General features: G+C 41.0%; 1 protein-coding gene across 2 annotated transcripts in view; it reads left to right on the plus strand.

Moving 5' to 3' along the window:
* Positions 1-873: 873 nt before the first annotated feature.
* Positions 874-25,251, plus strand: part of arhgap4b (Rho GTPase activating protein 4b) — a 47,892-nt gene continuing 23,514 nt past the window's right edge. For both annotated transcript variants that reach the window (XM_084721766.1, XM_084721767.1), the window contains exons 1-8: positions 874-1,009; positions 14,310-14,661; positions 19,830-20,001; positions 20,082-20,244; positions 23,652-23,714; positions 23,815-23,988; positions 24,233-24,361; positions 24,697-24,918. In XM_084721766.1, the coding sequence (XP_084577892.1) occupies positions 14,592-14,661; positions 19,830-20,001; positions 20,082-20,244; positions 23,652-23,714; positions 23,815-23,988; positions 24,233-24,361; positions 24,697-24,918 (993 nt within the window). In that variant the 5' untranslated portion in view covers positions 874-1,009; positions 14,310-14,591. The remainder of the gene's footprint in view (positions 1,010-14,309; positions 14,662-19,829; positions 20,002-20,081; positions 20,245-23,651; positions 23,715-23,814; positions 23,989-24,232; positions 24,362-24,696; positions 24,919-25,251) is intronic.

Raw genomic sequence — 25,251 nt, forward strand, 5'->3', positions numbered from 1 at the left:
TGCATTTTACAAGGACAGGCACATCCATAAATCAAAACTTCCTACAGACTGTGCAGGTGTTAACAGAATTAGTGATGCAGGGAGAGTTCTTTTGAGTGAAGTGCAGTGTGATCTGCTGTCAATACATGTATCTCAATCAGAGTGTGTTTTTCTCAGCTGTCAGAGAGGAAAAATGCACCACATCCGGCGCAACAGACAGGAAGCACAGGAGACGCTTCACACGAAAGACCCTGCTGTCTGTGGATGTGTTTGTGCAAGTCTGTGGCTCTTTTTGATGCAGCTGCTTGAGGACATGCCTCCTCAACGAATGCATGTGTGCATGGAAACGGTTGCATCCTGGCTGCACGAGAGTGTGTGAAAAGAGAAAGGATGCTGTCGTGTGATGGTGCTGCTGTAAGGGCGAATAATACAAGGTCATCAGAAAAACATTTCATGAGAGAGAGAGAGAGAAAGGGATGGAGGGATGGATGGAGGGAGGGAGGGAGGGCAGTGCAGGCGAGGGATGGATGGATGGAGGCAGGGGAGGGAGCGGGAGCGAGGGATGCTGAGGGAGGAAGACGGTATATTCATAGCAGCAGCGGTATTTATAGCTGCCCAGAGGAGAGGAGAGCGCGGGGGGCGTGGCTTGGGTTGTGGCTTTCTGCACTGCTTCACAAGGCAGAGAGGGGAGAGAGGAGAGAAGGGGGAGGGAGTGGGAGGAGACAGGCGGCTCTGGCGCGAGTGAGGGAGAGAGGGGAGGCTATTTGGCATATTTGGCAGGAGAGGGAAGAAAGAAAAGGAGGAGGGAGGGAGGGCTGTTTTTGAGTGTTTGTGTGTGTGCCTGAGAAATGAGAGAGAGAGAGAGAGAGAGAGAGAAAGAGGAGGAGGGAGGGAGGGAGGAGGGTACTGAGCTGAGAGAAATCTGTCAGGTTCAAACACACTGCTCTCTCTGTGTGTGATAGAGGGATGAGAGGAGAGGAGGAGAGCTGAGGAACAGATAGAAAGAGACAGAGGAAGAGCACAAAGTGAGGTATGTACGGCTGTCATGCTGCTCATAGATCCAATAACAACCTGTGTGTTTATATGTGTGCGTGTGTGAGAAAGTGCGTGCATGCTTGTGTACATGTGTGACTAAAGTGTTATGTGTATTTATAGTATTTTAAAGGGACACTGTATTCACTTGGGCTTTTCTAAGTGGACAAATGGATGCAGGCTACTGTCAGTGGTATCAATTATGTAATATGCGTGCACCATTTTCAGTGTTGATGCTCTGTGAGTGTGTGCGTGCGCGTGTGTTTACATGCATGTGTAATTATGCTGAGGTGTTTATGTGGCCATTGTGTGCAGCCTTCTTGACCATATGGGGTGATTTGCGGCCATTGTAAATATAACTCAACACCCCCCCACCACCACCACCACCACCATCCTCCCCTTCTCTATTTATCACCTACACTGTATTGACAGCTAATTCACATTATGTTATTATATAATGAAGATAAGCAAATGGCTTAAACATCCCTCTCAGAGGCGTCCGCAAAGTAACCATTTTCTTTGTGCTGTTGGTTTACAGTGTAACAACAAAGATTGTGATGGTAATGTAACAAGACCAGCCATGCCTTAGAGATTGTAACATTAAAAGCTCTTGTAGATTTTTCTTTTTAATTTGATGAGCTGAAGTTTATCTAACCCTAAGGGGAGGTCCACTTTCAGCATCAGGTGCTGTTTCTTAAACATACAGTATGTATGCTTTTGAATTGTGGTTGACTGTCTATGCTGATTTTTATCATTGCACAGCTCACTGGTTGAAATACTGTACTTTAAAAAAAAAATCACCCTCAGAAAAGCCAAGTCCAGTCTGGTGTAAAATGATGGTCCACCATCTTGCCTTCACTGCATCAATAACTGTTGTCCTACACAGACAAAACATCCAGAATACTCATTGTACCAGTGAGGAATGTGTAACAAATGATGTTTTTCATGTGCATTTTCTGGAGTTGCTTTTGCATAGGGTGCATGAAGTAGGTACAGTACAGTAGTGGTTCATCTGTGAGCTGCTGTGCTGGAAGAAGAACTCAGATTTTTAAGTAAAAGTAGCAGTGCTACACCGTTATAAGTAAAAGTCCTGCATTCAAAATTTTACTTGTGCGAAGTATTAACATCAAAATATACTTGAAGCTATTATATGTAACATTCCTAAAGACGTAAGACAATATGTAAGTTAAGTACATATATTATCCTAAATGTTGCCAACAGTGATCAAACCCAGAGAAATCTATAATTTATTCAAGGTAGCAGTACATTTACTGTTTGCCGCTAGTTGCTAAACTTCTGAGAAAATACAGGATACATCAGACATATCAGAGAGTGAGGAAGGAATTTGGTACCCATGCCTAAACATAGCATGAATAAAACTTTAATAAATAGCAAAAACTTGAGTTACCTTGTCCGTGAACATGATTTCTACCTGACCCAAATGTTTCCACCAATGATCAAACCCAGAACGTAATGTGTAATTTATTAATTTATTCAAGGTAACAGCTTGTTTCCTGCAAACTGCTAGTTCCTGTAACTTCCAGGAAAACACAGGATATATGTCAGAGATAAGTCAGCACACGTGACTAACTGTAATGTGAATTAAACTTTAATATTACCTAGTCCATTTCTGCCTCATGTCAGATAGATTTTCATCTACAGTGCTGGTTGTTTAACAATGAAGACAACAACTCCCATAACCCTACACTACTTCACCATGTCGTCAAACTACGACTTTTGTTGCTGTTTTGATGTTACGACCCCTAGTGAAAGAACTGACATATTGTAAAAGTAGAAAAACCCATTTCAGAATCATATTTCATATATTATATTACTGGATTATAATTATGAATGTGTTTATCTCTTTAATGTTGCAGCTGGAGAAGGTGGAGCTAATTTTAATCACTTTATAAGCTGCTGAGAATTAACCCCCAAAGGATCAATAAAGTGTATTCTTGATGTATACCAACCTATAATAAGTGATATACAGTGTTTTGCATTAATCTGACTCTACAAAATAACTTAAGTTATAAAATAAATGGTATAGGTAGAAAATAGGTAGAAAACTTGAGTAAATGTGCTGTACACTGGTAAACTGTGGTGGGCAAAATCACTGAAAATATGACATTAAAATAATTCAAACATTTAATTTATATATATGTATATTTGAATTATTGAAGCATTAATGTGTAAGAATCACTTTATTGTGATGTGAATCTGCAACATAACTAAAACATACAAATGTACAAATGTTTGGATGGAATGGAGTTACTTAAGTACATGTACCTTAAATTAAGTACAGTGTTATTGGTATATTTATAAGTTTCTTTTCATCACTGTATTTTTCACTCGTATAACCTGTAGTACAGTAGAACCTGGGATCAAAGTAGTCAGTAGAAACAAATCTAAACTTGCCTCTAATGAGCTGCTTCACAGAGCGTTCTTAAAGAAAATGCTGTTGCAGAAGTCAAGGTTTCAACAGGGTCTGAGGAGCGGATGTGGCCAACCTGACAGCCTCTCAGCCCTCACAGTGCTCAACTGTCTCAAACTGTTTTCATTACATTTTTTAAGTCATCTTTTTTCCCCCCATGTTTGCCCTCTGCGAGGACACACAGGTATGCATTCCACAAACATTACCTGTAAATGATCCTCTACATAAGACTCCACCGTGGCAGGACCTCAGAAATGTAGGCAGCAGTGGAAAGTTTTCTGTGCCCTTTTGGCTTTAATTTTATAGCCCAGTCTGATGCCAAATTGTTCTCAGTCCTATTGCAATTAGGGACCATGCCAGAGTCTGAAAGGCACCTTATACTGTGTGTAAGATGTGTTGCCAAAGCCTATTAATTCCCACCCTTTTATTATAAACATACAGCCAGTACTTAAGTCATTGGCGGCCACACTTTCTTTTATGTGATGCAGTATGTGTAGTTCTCCACTGCCACCTTGAAACTAGTCATCCCTGTGGAGTGTGTTTTGGCAGTGATGATGAGAACCAGGATTAAGATGCTGCTGAAAACTTTGAGTGAGATTTGCAGGTAGAGAGTAATTCTCTACAGATGGCATGAGAGTAAAAACCTGTGGTAGCGTACTATGATATGGTTTCCTGTTTGCTATGCACAAGCAGCAGCCGAGAAGGATATCGAAGAGTGTACTGTAGCGAGACTCTGGCAAGAAGCAAACTTTGCCAGTGACGTGATGAATTGGGATTTTGCTGCTTTGCATAGTTAATCTTGCATCGGCCTAAATCTCATGACTCGTTCTAAATGGAACCTGGGGCCAGAGACAGTATGAGGGCGCTCTACCTGTTTTAGTGCAATCAGGTCGGCTGTACGAGCTGCTTTCAGATTTGCTTTGCAATCTGTGTAGCTGCCAATGAATGAGCTGACATGTCAGTTAGATTCCAGGGGTTCAAAGTAGAAAAGCCTCAGTGTTTTGCAGTAGCATGCCTCTGGGAAAGTACAGGCTTAGGATCTGATTGGTTGTGTGTATCTCATCTGAAAGCAAGACAGTAAGTTTTGAAAGAAGAAAGGACACTTTCTTCCTCTTAAAAATCAAAAGTTAAATTCGTCAGCAATCAATTCAACACAGTCAGGGGTTTTGCTGCTACAGCCTTATATGGTTGGTCTGGTTTGACCAGTAGCTTAAAGGTGCAATATGTAAGAATATTAGTTCAAAACATTCAAAAATTAACTCAAATTATTAATAGAATGTGAACAGATAATTGTTTTAGTTAAGGATGTCTTTGTATTGTATTGCTGAGATGTCTACTGAGGTTAGCATGCTAGCCAGCTATCCCTGGCCCATTGTGTCTTGTAAGACCCTTTTGTACCTCAGGAGGCGACAGGCAAGTGAGCAAATGCTCTTAAGTTTTTAAGTCTAGTAAATAAATAAAATAAATTAGCAAAATGTCAATAAAGATAACAGTCTTACACCTCTTTTCCTCATTAAACAGAAAAATACATCCATACTCCTTCTGAATTCAAGTTTCTTGCTTTTACAAGAACTAAGACTAGCTTAATCGCTAACCCATAAAACACACTTAATATAAACTCAACAGAAACAAAATAAAACTCACCAAAACCACCTTGGTTTGTCTCTCCTGTCCACCCCAAACTTTGCCTTCCGCAGAGTTTCGGTCCTGATCGGAGCTGCTTTTAATCACTCTATTCCCAGTTGAAAAAAGAAGCCTCTGTCGGACTCGGACACTGCATTCAACCCCAGTCTGGCTGGTTCTCGTTCTGGTGCTACTCCCCACCAGCAGTCCCTGCTGGGTCCCCCTCACCCAGGCTTGGAAACCACCTCCTTACAATAGTCCAAAGCTCCTGTTATAGATGTTTAAACACCAACTCTCTCCCAGTGCTCTGAGCTCCCAGTTTGGGAGAGTCAGCTAATAGAACCGTTAAGCTGCACCGCTAACTGAGCTAACTAGCTAATGGCAGTTACCAGTCAGCAGTTACTCTGGTGATATGCTGCCCCCTATTTGTTTAGCATATCAACACTGCAGGTGGTCAAAATCTTGAAATTCTTATGATATTTCACATTTAATGTGGCTGATGTCAACAAACTTTGCTGTAGAACTGACTGAGTCAGTTCACTGACTGAATGACTCTACACATCTTGTTGCACTGTTAGGCTAAGACTTAGCATTTAGCATCATCCTTTAACTGCAAAATTACCACAGGAGCTGCACTTAAGCAAAGTTACAGGCTCACTTTAAAGGGTACTACAGCAATTTAGTATTGCTCTTTCATAAAGTTGGGGTACTTGCAAGGGGCAGATTTTAAAATGAATACTCAAAATCGATGCAGAGGCCAAGATATTCTGAATTTAAGTCTGTAGTATGGGTCAATCTGGATCCTACAATGCATCTTAAAAGAATTTTTTAGTAGTCCCCTTCTGCTGGTCTGACACCCACAAATTTCAAACTCCTCACCCCAGTTGGTAAAGCAGGCTTTCTGTTGCAAATTTGGAGCTTTCAAGCCAGAGTGAAGATAACCCCAATGACATCATCAGGGTTTTCGAGGACATTATACAACTGTTTTCAGGTCACGTCTAAAAGAGAGCCCCAGACCCACAAAAAATCTTGCAAAGTGATCATTTTAACCCCAACCATAATCTTTCCCTGACCTTAAGCACGTGTTTTTTTGTCCCTAAACTGACCCAGATTTTAACCACAGCATAGTCACATTGTAAAACATAATTTGTTTGTCCAAGGTTCACAGTGAAGAAACAACAATCTCCAGAGAGTTTCCAAATCAAGGGTTCCCTTCTAGACATGATGACAGTCTGAGTAGCACTTCTGCAAAATGAGTTAACTGACCTTAATGTGTAAAAAAAACGGTGAAGTGTCTCTCATTGGAGGGACCTGTACCAATATTGGTAGAGACTGTGTGTCCCTCTAAATAACATAATTTAAGAAAATAAAATAGACGACAGAGCCCGGTAGCTGTTCCTCTACTATAAAATGAAACACATTTTAATCTCCTGCTGAAACACCTGCAGGTCATGATGAGGTCTGTGGGACAGAAGCTGCTGTAAGCTGTAACTTTGAGGTTCTGTCTGGCGCTCATTATGTGATCTAATTCCATTACGCTTCAAGTCAGTGCTACACAGTGGAAGCAACAAATTTCATTTACTCTTGTTACTGTAACAAAGTCTTTTTTGGTACTTGTTATTTTCAAAGTATTTTTTAGTACTTTTTGTAACAAATTTGCTACATTTCTTGTCACTTATGTAACAGAGTAAAAACTGAAGTCCTGATGAACAATGTGAGAATGGAACGAAAGAAAGGAGCCAAATCAGCAGCTGCAGCTAAGGAGAAGAAACTGTTGGTGTGTCTGCAGCTGTAGGACAGAACTCCAGAGAGCTCCCTGTCCAGAGAGGACACACTATAGAAAATATACATGTTCGCTGGCCCAGTGTCAGGTGTTGCGAGGGATGTAGTCTCTTCTGGGCCTAGCAGTTTGTGAACAGCACAACTATGCGCAATAATGCATTAAAATTAAGGATGAGCTCTTCATGGGTTGATATAGGTTAGAATTATTGTACCTCAGCATAATTTAAAAGAAAAGGTTGCATCTACCTTAACCAGTCATTGGTTTCATGTCCCACCCAGTGAGCACTCTAAGGCTGGAGATACGCTCGCAGTTTAACCACAAATTTGCATATGCATAGTGTTATTTTCTGAAGACATACACAAACATCGCTCCAAACTGACACAGGATATGCAAGACAGCCATGACAGGTACACAAATCTGTACTTAAAAGCAAGTATATCTCATACTGGATTTGACAAAAAACTAATGTCAAAGGACGTCTGTGTAGAATGTAGTGGTATCTAGCGGTCAACTTGCAGATTGCAAACATGCCGCCTCTCCCTCCTCTTCCAAGCGTGTAGGACCTGTAACCTGTGGGTTGCTCTGAAACTTGCAAAAAATACACAAGGCCATCTGTAGAGCCAGTCTTTAGTGGATTCATTCTGGACTACTGTAGAACTATGGCAGTGCAACATGGCGGCCTCCATGAAAGTGTACTCTGCAGACATAAACAGCTCATTCTGAGGTAGCAAAAACACGACCCCCTTGTCGAAACCACAAACATCATGTCAAGCATCACACTCACATGACGGATGTGTTCCTGCCACACTGAAGTCTATATAGGCTCCGTATTGTCTGCACATTTCAAGGCGTCCAGCAGCAAATGAGCAGTCAGACTTTCAGTGTGATATGCAGTTTTCCTTCAGTATGGGTGAATATGACACGATGCGTAAGCACAAGTGTGTGTGTGCCCACAGTTGGTATGGATCAGCAAAAGAGGAAGAAAAAAAGAAGCAGTGAAATTGTCTAGTGGCAGTAAATGTTCAGTTGGTCTTCAGTCTTGCCTTGCCACTGCTCGGTAAAGTGAAGGGAGAGTCTGTGGGATTAAACCACAGCAGAGTGAGCTGATCTTTGGCTATGAGGCACACTCTGCTCTGCCCAGGTTACAAAATAAGGACAAAATTTTGGTTTTGAGTGCCTTTTTACTCAGCACCAGCCTTGTGTTTAGATGCGTATTGACGAAAACATTGACTTCAAGTCTTAAGTAAATAGTCAGGACACGTCAAGGCCTATCGGACGCAGCTGGGATAGGAGATGCACAGAGCTGGTGCAAACAGTTACACTGATAAAAATGCGAGCGTTTCTGCTGCATGAGATGTGAAAAACGCCTCTGACACACCTGCAGCCAAGACGGGGAAAGATTCTTATTTTTAGGTGATTATACACTAATGAAAAGATATTTTTTGCTCTATTTCTGCAGATAAACCTCTGTAAAACTTACACACTGGACCTTTAAAGCTATTCTGAGCTCAGCAAATAGTTTTCCAATAATATTATATTCCTCCTCGAAGAGTTGTTTATCTCCTTGCTTCTTCCTGCAGTATAAATTGCAACCTGCATCATCTCCCAATAATGTCTGTGTCTATAAGAGCCTCTCCAATCAGCCTGTCACACAGATAAGTGTCACACCTGACCTTACCTGACTCATGTCAGAGCAGTGAACGTACAGCCGTAGTGCGTCTGACAGCGACGGATTAGCATACGATTATGTTCAACACTCTTGCACCCTTTTAACATTTCAGCGCTTATCTGTGATCACGCTGCACTGATAAAGACGATACTTCAGCGCCTGTGTCTGCCGATACATTTCAGCTGAGACCTCGTGTTTCCCAAAAGTCATCTTTTTGGGAAGTGAGATCATGTAGCAGAGGGTCCCGTTGACATTTTATGCTGCATTAGCAATGGTTTGGCTTTGTCTCGGGGTTTGCAGGGATCAGGGATGGTTTTCTACTCAAAAGGAGGCAGCTGTATGGGGATGGATTTCTGCAAGAAACATGACTCAAGATAACGTTCTTTACTGTAACAGGGTCAGTACATCACAGTGTGGTCAGGAAATTCCCATACAGTGTTGGTTGTAACAGAAAACACATTTGTATTACTTCTGCTTAGTGCTTCAATTTTTGCTTCAGAAGAAATTAGCAGAAAATCCCCTTAGTAGCAATAAGGATCTATCACACTGTACCACATGGATCCTCTCTTGTCTTCAATCTACTTTATATTCACTCAGCGTAACACTTGACCTTGACTTTAAGTATGAAACACTGTTCCCTGATAACCTCCATCTCTCTGCCCTCACTGCCCCTTTTACCCTCCCCCCCTCCTCCCCAAGTCTGAATCTCTCACAACCGCGCCTCTCTGCTTCTGTCTTTCTTTCAGATCATTTACATTCGCTTTGTTCTGTGCAGATTAAGGTCGCACGCTGATGAAGGCCTCCGGAGCCTCCAAGGTCTCAGGGCCCTCACAGTCTCATTTGCGGAAATCTCTCTGCATTTGTTCGCCACACTTCTCCATTTACTCTCCGTCTGAAACCTATGCTGAAAGTGTGTCTGGATCGCATCCAGCACCACACAGTTTTTGGGAGAGGAAATGAGAGCACAGATCTAACAGCACTTAGTCAGGTCTGAGCGACGATCGGCTTTAGTTATACACTAATAACACTGACATACGCGATGTGTCAGATCTTAAAATATTCCATCACCCATAGTTTTCCCACAGTACTCTGGGTTACAGAAACCAGGTCATCCCAAGCCCACATTACATCAGGGTAGTGTTGGAGTCAGTGTGTTTTCTGGTCACATTTTGCTTCAGTTGCTATTTAAGGTTTTGACCAAGTTAACATGATTTCTTGAGGCTGATTGAGGAACAAAGTTTCCAGTGAAAGCACCACATGTTGGCAGTCATTGCAGAATGCTGAAACCTGTTGAGAAACACACGCAGGATGTGGGAAGTGAAGTTTCCTCTGTCTCTCTCTGTGTGTGTGTGTGTGTGTGAGGTTGTATGCAAGACATAATGCATAACGCATCTTTTCAGTACGGTTTACGCTGACTAATAAACTTGCATGCAAACCAATGTATGCTACAATGCAAGCATTTATGGTGCAAGTGTTGCACTTAATTTCAGCATTTATTCAATGCTTTCTTGTTAAAAACAGTCCGTATTTTACTTTCTCAAAGTTTGGTACAAGTTATAGGTCAATGAGTCAGTTTTGGTTTGTTCACCCTGAAAGTGAAGCAAATTTTCACCTCCCTCAGCAAAGGAGTGTGTCTAAGTTCTAAGTTCAGTGTAACTCAGCAGCGCACTCAACAAACTCCAGTTGTTGCTATTATTTACATCATCTCTTTTCTTTTCCCCTTCTCTTCTCTATATTTCTGTGCATTAATAAAGTAAAGTACAGAACCTGTATCAGATGTGACTCACGGTGTTTATTCCTCTAAAAGCTCCGCTCTGGCCCCGGCTCTGTCCTCCAAAGCTCTGGAGTTCTGTCCCTTCGCTCCACACTCTGCAAAACGGTTCATGCAAAGTTTTCACTAAAGATTTATATTTTCAATTTGCGCGTTCTACTGACCCTTTATACAATATTGCCCACACAATTCTAGTCCCAATTTTGGTGCTTTTAAAAACGTTTAACAGCTGGAGAGCTTCGGGCTACAGGTCATTTTAAACTACGGTGGCTAATTTCAGACAGAACGGCCAGTAAAAAAGGAACACTGACCCTCACTGTAAACTTAGTGAACATAATGCCCCTTAATAAACAAAGGGAACTATTCATAGAATAATACATGGTCACTGTGCGGGGCTGCTCTATAATACTCAGTGTATTAACATTTGACCCAATTAATATGACCATTGATAACCACTGATTAGTAATTTGTCCTCATGTGTCGGAAATGAATACATAATTGAAATTTGCAGCAGCGTGCTGATTATCCAGGGCTAATGTCCCCTGCAGACATTCTGTTTCTGATCTGTTAGGTATCGAATATTGAATCAGTATCATTTCAGTTTCACGTATCGTTTTTGTGTCAAATATTGTGATACTGAACTGGGTATTGGTATTTAAGTTGAAATTTTGGTATCATGACGGCACTACAGTGCAGATAAACTGGATCTGTTGATGGATCCTCCTCTTTGTCTGCAGAGAGCAGGAGATCTGGACATGATGGATAAAGCACAGATAGCTGTCGGACTGGTTGCCGTGCCTGAATTTGTATAATCACAACTCGACTTCAACCACAACCAAGCACTGTCCTAATATTAGGTTGAGGTTGCAGTGGTCTGATACATCTGCATATGTCCTCACCAGACTCTGTGTGTCTTTAGTCATCAATTTGAGGAACCTTTTAATGTCGATTTTCATTTTCTTTCAAAGCTGGCTTTCTCATTCAACAGCATTGAGCAGTTCTGGTTATTTAAAGGGCCAGTGTGCAAGATTTACAGGAATGTATTGGCAGAATACACCAGAAATTAAGTATAACATTCACAACTTTTCATTACCTGAAAATAAAGACTCTTGTGTTTTAGTAACCTTAGAATGAACCGTTTTCTTCCACAGATGCCGCCATGTTGCATTGCCATGTTTCAAACCAAACACTGGCTCTAAATATGGCCTTTCGTTTTTGCACTCTGCAAACTCACCGCTAGATGCCACATAATTTTACTCGCTTCTCCTTTAAACCAAAGAATAATTTACATTTAAAAGTGTCCTCCAGTGATTTCCTATTTCACTTCCATAGAGTTGGAAGACTTCTTTTGTCCCAGTAGTGCTGGATCTCACACTCCCCATAATGCATCTCAATTCATCTTTTTAATTACTCTTTGTACCTGGTAAACAAAGAGTGAGTCTTTTAAATGGATTCCCCCAGTTGTCACGTATGCTTTCTGTTTATAAGCGCCAACGGAGCTGTGAAGTGTCAGGAGCTATTTTCTGGAAGTTAAAGTCTTGTTCAGTTTCTCCCAAGACAATATTACATAATCACAGTTGGAGAACTTCTTCTACAGCTTGGACTGAAATGAAACTCTCGCACGAATTTGACCACTGGGCCGTTTGTGCAGACCGATTTGGTTCAATGTACCAGCTCTTCAGACGTTAGCTGTGAGCTAGCTAGCAACAGAGGCGCCGGCTGTGTGTGGGAGTGTGCCTCTCTGTGTGTTTGTGTTCAGCTAAGCCTCTGACTGAACTCAGGACTCTCCACAAACTCTGTTTCTCTCTGCTGTTTCCCTCCTGTTTCTCTCTTTTTACCTCTCTGTATGTTAATATATAAAGGGATATTTGTACATTTTTAAGTTGCATGGATGTGCCCATCACATCACATCGCCTCTGTCTAATTGCACATTTCCACTCATTTTGTATGCAAATGCACTGCCTCAAAATGTATCATGTCTGAACACACAGTCAGAGTAAAATATGAAAAAAGGTGTTACAAAACATCTGATTCTTTGATTAAAAAAAAAAACAGTGGAAGGTACAAAACTGTGTTCATAAAAACTACAACTCCCAGGCTGATTTCTGTCAGAAACATCCCCAACATCACAGAGCTTAAAATTCTGTAATGTGTGCCACTAATGGCTGCTGGAAGATAAAGTAAAATTACACTCCTCATAAAACTGAAACTGCAATCTGCAGTTTAAATGAATTAAATTTTGAGTTGGATGAATTTATCAACTGTGATAGCACATTGTGTTCACAACTGCTACGGCAGCCTCTGATTTGTGACATCCCCTGGCTTCTTTTCCAGCTACTGTGGCTGAGACTCAGGGTTATTGTAGTATTTCGACCCAGTCGCTATGAAGCAAAGTTGAAAAAATAGATTTCTGTTATAATGCCCATAATATAAATCTTGAGGATCATTACATGGTAGACTGATATGTTTCTATGCTGACCAGTGTTGGAAATAATTGTGAAAAAAGTAAGGTGTCATAGTTCATATTGCTTTTAGTGATAACAATGTAATGTGTTACTAATAGGATTTCAGCAATATTATTAGATTTCTGATGTCAAACACCACATTACCAAGGCGGCCAGATTCATTCAAGTGGGCAGGACAATAAGGGTGTGAAACTGTAGTAAAATACAGCTATCGTAAAGACATGTAACAGCCACCTCACTAATAGTTAAAACTATAAACCAGCACAAAAATTACAATTATCAACATAAGCCACCCTGTTTGTGAATCATTAACACATTACAAGCATTTACAAAATTTTGGAAAGCATCACAGCAAACTTAACAAACCACTCATTCCAGCACTGAAGGCATGATGGGAAATGTGGACTGTTAGGATGCAGTAAAATATTTTAACCTACAATACAGCGCACTCTGCTCTGCCAAGGCTGCAAAATGTTGATAAACATATTGTATTCATTCAGTTCCTTTTTACTGGATCTCAACCTCATGTTTATGTGCATATTGTTGAAAATATAGACCCTGAAGCATAAATAAACGCTTCAGGTCATGACTATGCCTTTGAGACACAGCTGAGCAAGCGACCACAGAGCCAGTGTGGACACAGGGGGACGGGAATGATTGAAACATATTTTTACCATTTTATAATGCCTCGTCAGACTGCAGCAGAACTTTATTTTGGCGAAAGTTATACAAAAGTAGTATATCATATTATAGTAGTGTGAAGTAATTTATTACTTTTAAATGAGAGTAACTGATTTTGAAAGTAACTTGCCCAGCATTGACATTGACCAGCATTTAGGAAATAATTTCAATAACCATTTGAAATAGGGCATCAGAGTAGGACCTCTATTAAGATAACCCCGATGACATCACTAGGGTTATTTTTCAAACCTGTCAAAGCTCCACCAGAGCCACAAAAGACATAGTGTGCTGACTGTGATGTGTGAAATTGCTGGTGGAGTTTCCCTTTAACATGTGTAAACAACAGTGGAAACCCACAAAGCAACTGAGAGAAATTGTCAACAAACCGCAGGTTGAAACCCAGAGATCACAGGCCAGTTGAGTATTTACATCGTCCTGTGGCTCTAGATCTTTTTTTATTTTATAAATCTTCTTAAGCTTGCCCAGTACAGTGTTTAAAACATAATTGTAGATATTTGCTTGTGTATTTGACCGTTACCTTTGTGGACATCCCAAACCCATGACCTCAAGGCATTGAATGTCCGTCATTACTGCTGTTACTCATCACCTCTCATCCTCCCATCCCCCATCCTTCATCCCTTCTCTCTCACATCCCCATCACTCTGCCCTCTTACTGTCCATTCTGTGCTCTCCGCTGTCCCTCCTATTAAATCTCCCTTCTATGGTGTTACTGTCCCTTTCTGTTTTGTCGCCCTGGCCTCATTTGTCCTCTTCCTCTGGCTCTCTCATATTCTCATTCTTCCCTCACTGCATCTCCCTGTCTCCCTCCCTGTTGTCTTCTCTGACCTCTTCTTTCCCCTCTGTCTCCTGCTCAGGCCAGTTCACCTATGGATCAGCAGTCACATCAGAAACCCAGGGGATCCCGCGGACTCATCGACACAACTGACATCCCTGTCGAGCGCAGCCGATCGACACTGATGCTGATGCTCTGCACACGTCTGTAGAGCAGCAGAGGCCGAAGGAGTCGGGGTGAGAGGTCACAGACTACAGAGCCGGAGCAGGCGCTGAGGTTGGAAGGTTTCGGGAAGGGAGACTGAAGAAGAATCAGGGTTCAGGAAGGAAGGTCTCACTGACAGACGAGAGTCCAGGGGTCAAAGATGATGACATCACATGGAAAGCTGAGGAAGGAGAAGGGCAGCCTGGCCGAGTATGAATCGCAGATGAAAGGTAAGTCACTGTGGATGTGCATGCGTGCGTATTGTGTGTTCGTCTCTGTGTACGTCTGTGCCTTCTGTTTGTATGTGCACTTACCTGCATGCATGAATGCATATTAGACAGCACATGCGCATTCATGCATGAATGTGTGCAGTTGCTCTGCACAGTCATCCAGTCATAGACTCTCACTGGCTGTATTTATGCATATGTGTACATGTATGCACTTAAAAAATAATGATAAAATCAGCCTGGAGCTTGATGACAGTCCAGGCAGAGGCAGAGGAAATGCTGAATTTTGAAGATTCCAACTGAGGAGCCTTCTCTTGAATAAAATGGAACGAGAGTCTGATTGATATATCGGCCGACTGATATTATAATTGCGATTATTAAAACGCTGGCATCAGTGAGTGCTCACATCTATGCACCAATCTGATAGCACATAACTTATTAAGCCCTGACATGGGACCCTGCTAATTCATTACAGCATCCTAGCCACTTTTTTTTCCTAGGATGGAGAAGTCATATTCTATGGTATTTATGTATTTGTTGTGTTTTACAAAGGGTTTAACCAGAGTAAAGCCATGCAACAATGCTAGCAATCACATTCATCCATACAGGGTTAGTAGCCAATAGCTGTTAAAGAATATATGTTTTTTAGTGCACTGGTAACACATCAAGCAAAGTACAGGTATAGGAATCAGTATTGGAAAGGAAAAAAACTGTATTGGAAGATGTCTACCTAGCATATCACTATCAGTGTATATGTTGTCTGATATTTAATTGAGAACAGTATACGCAGCATTTTATGTATATTTGATCATTTCATGAAAGTCTGTGTAAAGGAAAAGACACATTATACATGTTAGAAAATAATTGCTGAAAACATGTGAAACTATGTACTACTCAGCTGTCGACTTAGACTGACAGTTTTTCACATTTCTGTGCTCAGAATTTTTTGGGTGGACCTGAAACATGGCTCAGGGACTGGAGCTGGAGCCACGCTATATAGTGGTCAGTTACAAAAGTACATTCAGTGACTCTCTCAGTCCAAATCAGCCCAGCAGTTCATGTCAGCTCACGTCACTTCCAACAACCCGACACAGAAGAAAAAAAAAATACCATCCTGTCTCTGTCCTGGGACTCTGGTGGCTCAAACATATCAGGGCATGTCTAATGAAGCCGCTAGATGGAGCGTCCATGTTTCAGGTCGCTTAAGGTTGTTGTGATGTTTGACATTGAGACAGCGGATTGGACATGCCTTAATAAACATTTATGACATCTTCCTTGACTGAGCTACAACCTCTAGTCCATGAGTAGATGCATGCTTTCTTCTGCATTGTGATACGGTTAGCAGGTGTAAAGAAAATAGTTCCTACATGAAACCCAAGGTTTGTGGATTATCTTGAGTAACTGGGTCATGATATCTGGAAAGAGACATTGTTTTTGACTAGAACTAATATATTGGAGAGAAACAGACATCTCTATGGCCAGCTCAGCAACTAACAGCTGTCATGGTGACAAAATTTACTCTGCTGTTATTTAAGTCGGCTCATTAGCATGTCATGCAGTATTAACACAATTCGTTTGTTTGTTTCTTCAAATTATTTCGTCCATGATAAATAAAGTGATACGGCAACACAACCATAACGTTGTCTGTGGATCTCACCACACTGTCCTTTGAGCTTATTGTTCTGAGCAAGCTAGCTGATGTGTGCTAGTCATAGTAACATTGCAGCTATTTCTTTTTCACACCTAGCTATATTGTTACTTTCAGGGCATGTTGATCAAGTATGTTTACGTACAGCAGCAACACACATGTGCACACACAGCAAAAGAATCACCAAGCAGCGCTGGCCAGGTTCTGTACAACAGCAGAGCTCATGCAGCTCATGCAAAAAACAAAAACAACATGTAAAAACAGTTACCAACAACTTAACTTAACTTAACTTACTTAACAACTTAACTTGTTAAGCTGACTTCAAATTAGGCTTGATGTTCACACAGTTTCTCTGGACTGTCCCTCCATATTACAACATTAGTCCAACCTCAGCCTAGCCTGTGTTAGTATCCACATTAGCCGTGCAACATGCTAACGCAGAGTTCTACAAAATAAACACTTAAAGAACATAAAACATGGCAAAACTTACAGTTTCCAAGTTTGAAGTCAGTCATGAACAACCAGTACTGATCCATCCTTGGTCTTGAACCCTTAATTGTTAATTACTGGCTCTCGGATTGCTTGTTAAATATATTAAAGTGTTGATTCATTCATTTAACATCACTCAAAAGTGAACAAGAAGGGCTCAGCCTCTTGAAAAAAGCTGAAAACATGAACACCAAAACTATCCAGATGGATAAATACACTACAGGTAAGAGGGGAATAATGTAGTTTTGATTTTGGGGGGAACTGTCCCTTTAAGGCCAATAGAAACACAGAACACTTTAATCACATTAAAAACATGACCATGACCAATATTAGTGGTAACAAAATTTTCACATGACAACTGCAGTGTGTGTGTATGTGTGTTATATGTTTTTGAGGGTGCATACGGTGGTTGGGTGGCTCTCTGTACTGTACTACAAGGGTGTATTTATAGCCAGTATTAGTGATGCTGTCTCCTCACATCCAGTCAGCCCCGGGCTGTGTACTCACACAGAGACGGAGAAAAAGAGTAAAGAGGGGAAAGAAGGAGCGGGCGGACTGGGGGTGGGGGGTCAGAGAGGGGAGGAGTTGAGAGAGGAGGAGAGGAAAGAGAGAGTCAAGAGGAGGTAAGGAAAGAGGGAGAAAAAGGGGAGAGCGAAGCGAAGGCGGTGTTATTTGAGAGAATGATGTTTGTATTAGCCTTTTCAAACCAAAGTGCAACGTCGGGCCACGTCGCTGCTGGCTTAGCTGTGTTTGCATACAAGCATGTGTGTGTAGTACAAGGTTATGTTGGGTTATTACAAGTGGGCTGTGTGTAATAATCGGTATGTCGCTGTCAAATTAAAACAATCACACCTCCAGATGACGGCATGGACAGAACTTTATCCATTCTTGTTCCCCTGGAGGAACAGACACAGACAAATTATTCAGGTGCAGTCTGTGAATAGAAAAGACATTATATAACATTATCTTCTCTAATTGGATCATTTCTTATTAATTCAATTATTGCGTGACTGAACTATTCCTCAGTGAGCAATGGGTGTCCACAGACGCCATCAAGTCCACCACAGGTCTAAAACTACAGCAATTATATACTGATTGCATATGCATGTATTATTTCCAAACCTACAAGTGCACATGACTATCACATGTGTGCTTTATACAGACACTCTAAGTCTCTGTACTGTACACTGTAAGCCTGTGCATGCATGCATCTGCATCCTGCAGGAGCAGGTGTGATATGCATGGATGTTATTTTACATCTTTATTAACATGAGACAAAAAGATATGAGATACTCATAGAGTAAAGACAGAAGAGAAAATCTTTGGTTGGTTAGAAGATTAAGGACTGCTCTACACAATATGCATGAGAATAAACAGAGTGCAGCTCAGGCTGTGTATTTCTGTCTGAACCAGACCCAAACCCGAGAGATTAGTACCCTTTTTTGTTTGTTTAAAATCTAATTTTGGGGCTTTTTAGTCTTTATTTGATCGGACAGCTTTAGATAGACAGGAAATCGGGGAGAGAGTGGAGTAAAGACATGCAGCAAAAGGTCACCAGGATTTAAAGCCATGACCGAACTCTTAACCTCTGTACATGAGGTGTGCGTCCTACCAACTGTGCACACCAGGCATTCTGTTTTTCATGTCCGAATGCAATTTAAGCCCATTGCAGCTGAAGCACTGAGCACTCATACCAACTCATTACATACCAATGTTTTGTCACCGCCCCTCTGCGTCTCACACTGTAGCACAAGGTACCATTTTCGGTAGATTTAGGCACAAAAACTATTTGGGTAGTTTAAGGATAACACCATTTTTGTGGTTTCAATAACTGTTACTATACATACATCATGTGACGTCACTGAAGCAAGTCGCTAGACGTACGCCACGTTTTGTGCCTTAAAATATTTAATCATGTTTGGGTTTCACATGGGACATGAACCCTGGTTTTCTGAGGAAAAGTTCTGTTTGTTTGAGCCGTCCACCCACCCCAACTCCTCCATACAGTTTTCACTGAAGTCCCTTGAAAACCCGCTGTGTCTCTTTCAGGCACTAACAGGTACCCTGTGTATTTGTACGAGTGCCAAGGGACAGTGACAAAATGCTGGTATTTTAAGAGCTGGAAATGAGAACAGGCTGGTTACTCTGTCAAGTAATTGTTGTTACCATGGTTACGGCTTGCCTGTTTACCCTGATTATGTGTGGGCAGGCTAACTGACCATCAAAGGCTTTTATATAGGCTCCAGGTAGATTGTTTTAGCGCACATATTACACAATTTAAAATTTTTAGTCTTAACATTGATGACCATCTGTCATCCTCATGAAATCCTGAACACTGAAGTGTAACCGTTAAAGTGAACAATTCATATAATCCAACCATGTCAAGTAGGCTAGCACAGATGATGTGACTGAACCCAACCCAAATCCGAACATCACTTATGTATTTTGGTCTGAATCCCGCCACCCTCTGAGGGAGGGTGAGGGGAGGGGAACGCTACATCATTTGTTTGTCGATTCGTGGAGCTTATGCAGTGTTGGGGGACCATGGCTCCAGCACGTCATCAAACTATATTTCAGGTCGGTCCAATAAAGACAACCCTTGCACATAAGGGATTAAAGCAGCCTTCAAAAAAGGGGGAAGCTGACTGAAGTACCAACCTTGCTCAACTGTTATTGAGCACCAAGCAAAAAGAAGGGTCAATTTGAATCTTTTTTAGCAGCACACAACTGCATAATCGTTTAGTTGAGGCTGGATAAATACTTAATGTGCTGGATAAGTGGGTAATTCTATGTGCTGTGAGCGAAGATCTTAATTGTGAATAGATGAAAAAGAAGAATCTGCCAAATCAAAATTTAAAGATCAGAAGTCTTAGAACGTTTATCCCTATGTATCCTCATTCTCATTCTCTGTGTTTGCACGTCAGTATGTGTCCAAGGTTTTAAGCAAATTGATGTAAATGACTGTCTTCCCCTTTCTCTCCATCTTTGTCTCTCACTGTGTCTGTCCATCTCTGTCTGTCTCTGTGTGTGTCAGACCTGCGGGCCCAACTGACAGACCAGATAAAGATTTTAGACTCTCAGGTGGAGGTGAAACAGCAGCAGCTCTCAGACCTCTCTGAGTTTCTCCGGCGTCGAGGCGACATCGAGGCTGAATACGCGCGAGCCCTCGACAAACTCACAGAGAGATTCACCCACAAGACTAAGAAGTAAGTGTCTCTGCAGCGTATGAGTTTATGTGAGTCTTTTCTATTTCTCGAGTGATTTTAAAGTGCCTGTCTTTTTCCAGGAAGGAGCAGTGGGGTCAGTCTGTGTGTCAGGTCTGGTCTGTTTTGCTGACTCAGACTCGTCTGGAGAGCCGGGAACATGCAGCACTGGGTGACACCTGCTGCAACACACTCACACAGCGGCTGACACACAGCACAGAGGATACACACCGTCTGCACAAACGGGTGAGTGGATGTTGGGTGACAGGTGACATGCCTGCACAAACAGACACACTACAGATACACAAGACTTAGTGTGAAAGGCAGAGTGTCAGTGGTAGTGATCACACAAGTCCACCTGGCCTGATGTGCAAAAACCATCCTGTTTTCTTACGGTTGTAAGAAAAGAAGATTTTTCCTATTAAATACTTTATTTGGAAGGGTCTACATAAGGAGCTCATGAAATGGCTAGTAGAGTGCTGTTTGATTCTATTTTTTTTTTGACATGTTTAATGTAAAAACAGGAAGCTAGTGAGTTTGACATCAGGGGATACAGTACCAAGGTCGATTTCTTGCCGGGTTTGGCTCCTGGCACCAAGGGGCTGAGTAAGCTGATAGGATCACTAGCTGCACATCTAACTGAGCTAACTAGCAAACGCCAACTACAGTTAATAGCAGCTAGTGGTTTCTTTTGCATCAAGTAAAGATATCTATTCATCAGGAAACTCCATGAGTCACCTTGGTACTGTATTCCATGTCTACAAAGAAGGCTTATAACATTCAATGACGTCTTAATGAAGTTTAAATGGTACTGCTGAAGTTGGGATCAATTGAATTATTTATGACAACATTATACAAGAATGTGAGAGTGAAATAATAATGTGATGAGATTTTAATGACTAATCCAAATTGTACCACTTTAGTTACAGTCAGTTAAGCGAGGCCTATTCAATTAACGGCCCGAGGGCTGGATACAACCATCTTGAATTTTTCTGTGGTTCTCATGAGGCTGCCTGCAAATCATGTGTGTTATATGATAAATAAATAGGCTGTATGATCTGAACCAATAAGCCTATGGAACTGGTTACATCTTTTTAAAGCACCACTGATAAATATTCATTTACTTTGCCAGCTGCAACAAGTAATATACAGATGTGTTGCTAGGCAGCGAATGCATTGCTGTGATAAAAGAATACAACGTGAGGAAATATTACAAGTCAAATCACAGCTAATTTTCTGACAGCTCGGGGGAAAATATGTATTAACATTATATTGCTGTTAGAGGTTTTTTTAGCCATCAATTGCAAAAGTATTCTGTGTGGCCCACGAAACCTCAGCGATCTTCCTGTGTGGCTCTCTTGCTGTTGAAGTTAATTAGCCCTGAATTATGGAAAGTAGTTCATGACACAGTGATAACAGTTTCATGACAGCCAATGTCAAAACCAACCACATATGCCAGTTTAATGTACTGTCAACTAATAAAGCTGAATAGTTTCTTTAAGTTTGATATTTAGGCCTGCTATGGCATGTTCATGGTCAATGTCAAGTTGCCATAAGACACATAAGACATCCTGTATTTGGCCGAATCACATTTAATGACAACAGTCATTAACATTCATAATGACAGGTGTCATGTATGGTCATAACAGCGGTGTGTCAGTCTTATGCATAATACACTTCAAATAAAGTGTCATTTACTTAAAGTTAATTCAGGAAATTTTTGCAGCCTGTCAATTTCTTGCAAAGGAGAATAAGCAAATCACTACACTAATATCAAGTTACACTAATAAACAATTGTAATCACTTCGCTCTGTCAGCTCTCAACTCTCCTCTCAGAAAAATAAGCCCAAGACTTTTCTTCAGTGCTGCCAGATTAATTTTGTAATACAGCACAACACTCAAATGAGTCCCGTTGTTTCTTGCCAGCCTTGAAAAGTGAACAGACTCACCAAATAAATTCTCACATACGGAGCACAATGAAAGACTTCTTATAAATGCCGCCCCTTCATGTATTCGTCCCGTTATCTGTCTTGGTACCGCAGTAGCATCTGCAGTCTCATTCATTTTACAAAGTACAGAGACTCATCTTGCTCAAATTACTGGTTGTCTCTCTGTACCTTCTCATAGTTGAAAAGTGAGTAGAATTTTAATTAAGCCACTACAGTAATTTTGGAACAGCTAAGAGGTGTTGTTAGGCCTGACGCCAAGCAGAGCAAGACCCTTTTAGCTTCTCTAAAAGCACTGGCAACACTATATTGAATCTGTTATTGCTATCATCAAAGTAGTTTTGTGCAATTGGATAATGGATAATTAGGATAAACATGAAATATTATTTTTCCACAAAGAAATATAGCTCAAATGTAGATTAACAACACGATTGCAAAATGATAAATTACTATTGTTATGTAGTGTTATTTTTACATTTATTTAGTTACTCAAATTTTCAGTAAGTCAATTTTTGACATATCGTTGTGTTTATTGCCCAAAGTTATAAGTTAAAAGATTGATATAATTGTCATTTCTGAACATGAAATATGAAGGCAGAACCAGCAGGCAATTAACTTAGCTTAGCAGAAAGACCAGAAGCAGGATCAAACAGCAGCCTGGCCCAGACCAAAGGTATAAAAAATCACCTGTAAGACTCAGTAATTAACATATCTTGTTTGTTAAATCTGTAAAAAACTTGAAATGAATGTTTAAAATGTTGTGATTTAACAGGGAGTAATGTAGTCATTGTGTCACCCTGAGTGTTTGAGACACCTAAGCACAGACATCTAGCATGAGAAAAGGTAGAGCTGAGAGAGAGCAGTCAGGTTCAGCCCAATCACTCACGGTAAATAAAAAAAAAAAAAAAAGTTGAGAAAACTTAAAGTAAAGTAAAGCAACAAGCTGCAAGGCTTTTTTTGAGTTTAAGCAAGGACTGATTTGTTGTGTCAGCTTAGGTTAAGAAGTTTAGAAGTTGCTGATGTTAAGCATTATTAGTTCACTGACAGAGCTATCCTAAGTTTGTCAGCTTTATAATTACTATTCTGATCTACTCACATACTTAAGTTAAGTCAAAGTGCTCCCTTGAGTTTGACAAACCTGTCATTATTATTCAGATATCTTCTCATGTACATAAGGTGGCACTTGGAGTGAATTTCTTAACTGAAGTTGACATAACAAATTAGTCCTTAGTTGAGTAAACTCAAAAAGGCTTCTCAGCAAGTTCTTACATTGTAAAAAAAGTGTTTTTTATAGAGTGAAAACATGCATCAACAACACTGCATTAAAATATACAGCCATAAATGTGACATATATGCTTTGGAAATAGCTTTGAGACATACATCAACTTATAATGCAAAAGTGTAATAAGAACACACATTTTGCAACTGATCACAAATTGGCCACAATTTTGCACATTGACCATAAACAGTCCAGACATATAGGTATTAACCTTATTGAACTTTGGACAGGCTATCTGCTTCCCCACATCTACATTTTGTTGCTAATCTAAGCTAATCATCTGGTTGCTATTTAGCATACAGACACAAGCGTGTTATCAATCTGCTCATCTAAGAAAGTGAGCAAGTGTATATGCCAGACTGTAGAGTTCAAATAGTTCTTATACAGTCAAAAGTGTCAAATGTTTTTGTCAAACAATCTCCTTGCAGAGCAAAGAAGTGGGCATTCAGATGCAGGATGAGTTGCTAAAGGTGACCACCGAGCTGCAGACGGTGAGCACTTTACATTGTTGTCCTTGAAGGTAACAATGCAAAATAAAATAATATTTTACTGACACTGAGTTCCTGTTATGTGACTTGTGTGCTGATGAAGGCTCTGAAGACATACAACCAGTACCACACAGACTGTCTGATAGCTGAGGGGAAACTGAAGGAAGCCGAGCGGTTGGAGGAGAGGCACACCGGCAAGTCAGCTGAGCTCGGCCTCGGCCAATCAGGAGGACAGAGGCGGAGTTCCGTCAAGAAGATGGAGAGATTAATGGAGAAAGTGAGTGTGTGTAGATGGTGTGTGTGGGAGCACCAGCAGCTGACAGGAAGTCTCGAAGTGGTTTTCCTGTTGTTTGTCTGAGTGTATTTAGGTTGATATCATAATGCGTATCTCCATTATGCCTCTGCTTTTGCGTGAGATGGGGCATGTTATGGTCGTGGGCACATAATATCATAATGTGTTGTCTTTGTATCAATGCATGATTTTGTCTTCTTTTGTATGTTATCTTGTTTTGCGTGCACAGAGACATGGCAGAGTGCAGGAGACCCAGCTGAAGTGCACCAAGGCTCGTAATGACTACCTGCTGAACCTGGCAGCAGCCAATGCAGCCATGAACAAGTACTACCTGCAGGACGTCAGCACTCTTATTGATGTAAGAAACATGCAATTTGTGTGACTGCATGTTTGAGATTGAGACTTTAAGTGGTTTTTGGTTACATTTTTGTGCCACTTTTCCCTGGTATTTTCTCAGAAAATAACAGAAGATATTATGGGGAGAAAGAATAGAACAGTTTGGATTTCCTAGGAACTACCTGTCAAAAAATAAACAGCCTCTTTCACACACTTTCTTCCTCTTATACCACAATCACCATGTTTTATTCTTTCTACCCTCTTCTTTCTGTCTTCCCCTCCATCCCCATCTCACTTTTTACTCACTCACTCCCTCCTCCCGTCCATCTTTTCTCTCTCTTTCCTCCCTCCCGCCAGTGCTGTGACCTTGGTTTCCATCTGTCCGTGGAGAGGGTGATGAGGTGCTACCTGGCCAGCAGGTGGCGCATTCAGAAGACGGAGGAGACGGGTCTCAAGCAGCTGGAGGCTGCCGTGACGTCTCTGGACCAAGGTGGCGACAGAGATGCGCTGCTACAGCAACATGATGCTGCCTTCTGCCTTCCATTCAGATTCAACTACCATCCACATGAGGGAGACCAGGTGAAATCACTGTGCCTCTGGTACAGGTGTATGATTTGCTTTGAAATAAGATGAAATGTTACTTTTTGTTACTTTTGTTATATTACGTCATTTGCTTAGATTATTATAATGCAGTGGTGACTGAACAATGTTTCCAAATAGATGCATAATTCGGTAATACTTTATTTGAAGGGGTGTGAATAAGACTGTCATTACACTGTCATAAACATGACCTGACACCTGTCATGTACATGAATGTTCAGGACTGTTGTCATTAACTGTCATTTGGTCAATTATTGTCATTTTAATGCAAAGTTGACATTGTTTGAGATGTCTTTTTTATAGCAACTTGAC

Source organism: Lutjanus erythropterus, chromosome 6 (assembly GCF_056507025.1).
Source record: "Lutjanus erythropterus isolate fLutEry1 chromosome 6, fLutEry1.hap2, whole genome shotgun sequence".
NCBI lineage: Eukaryota > Metazoa > Chordata > Actinopteri > Lutjaniformes > Lutjanidae > Lutjanus > Lutjanus erythropterus.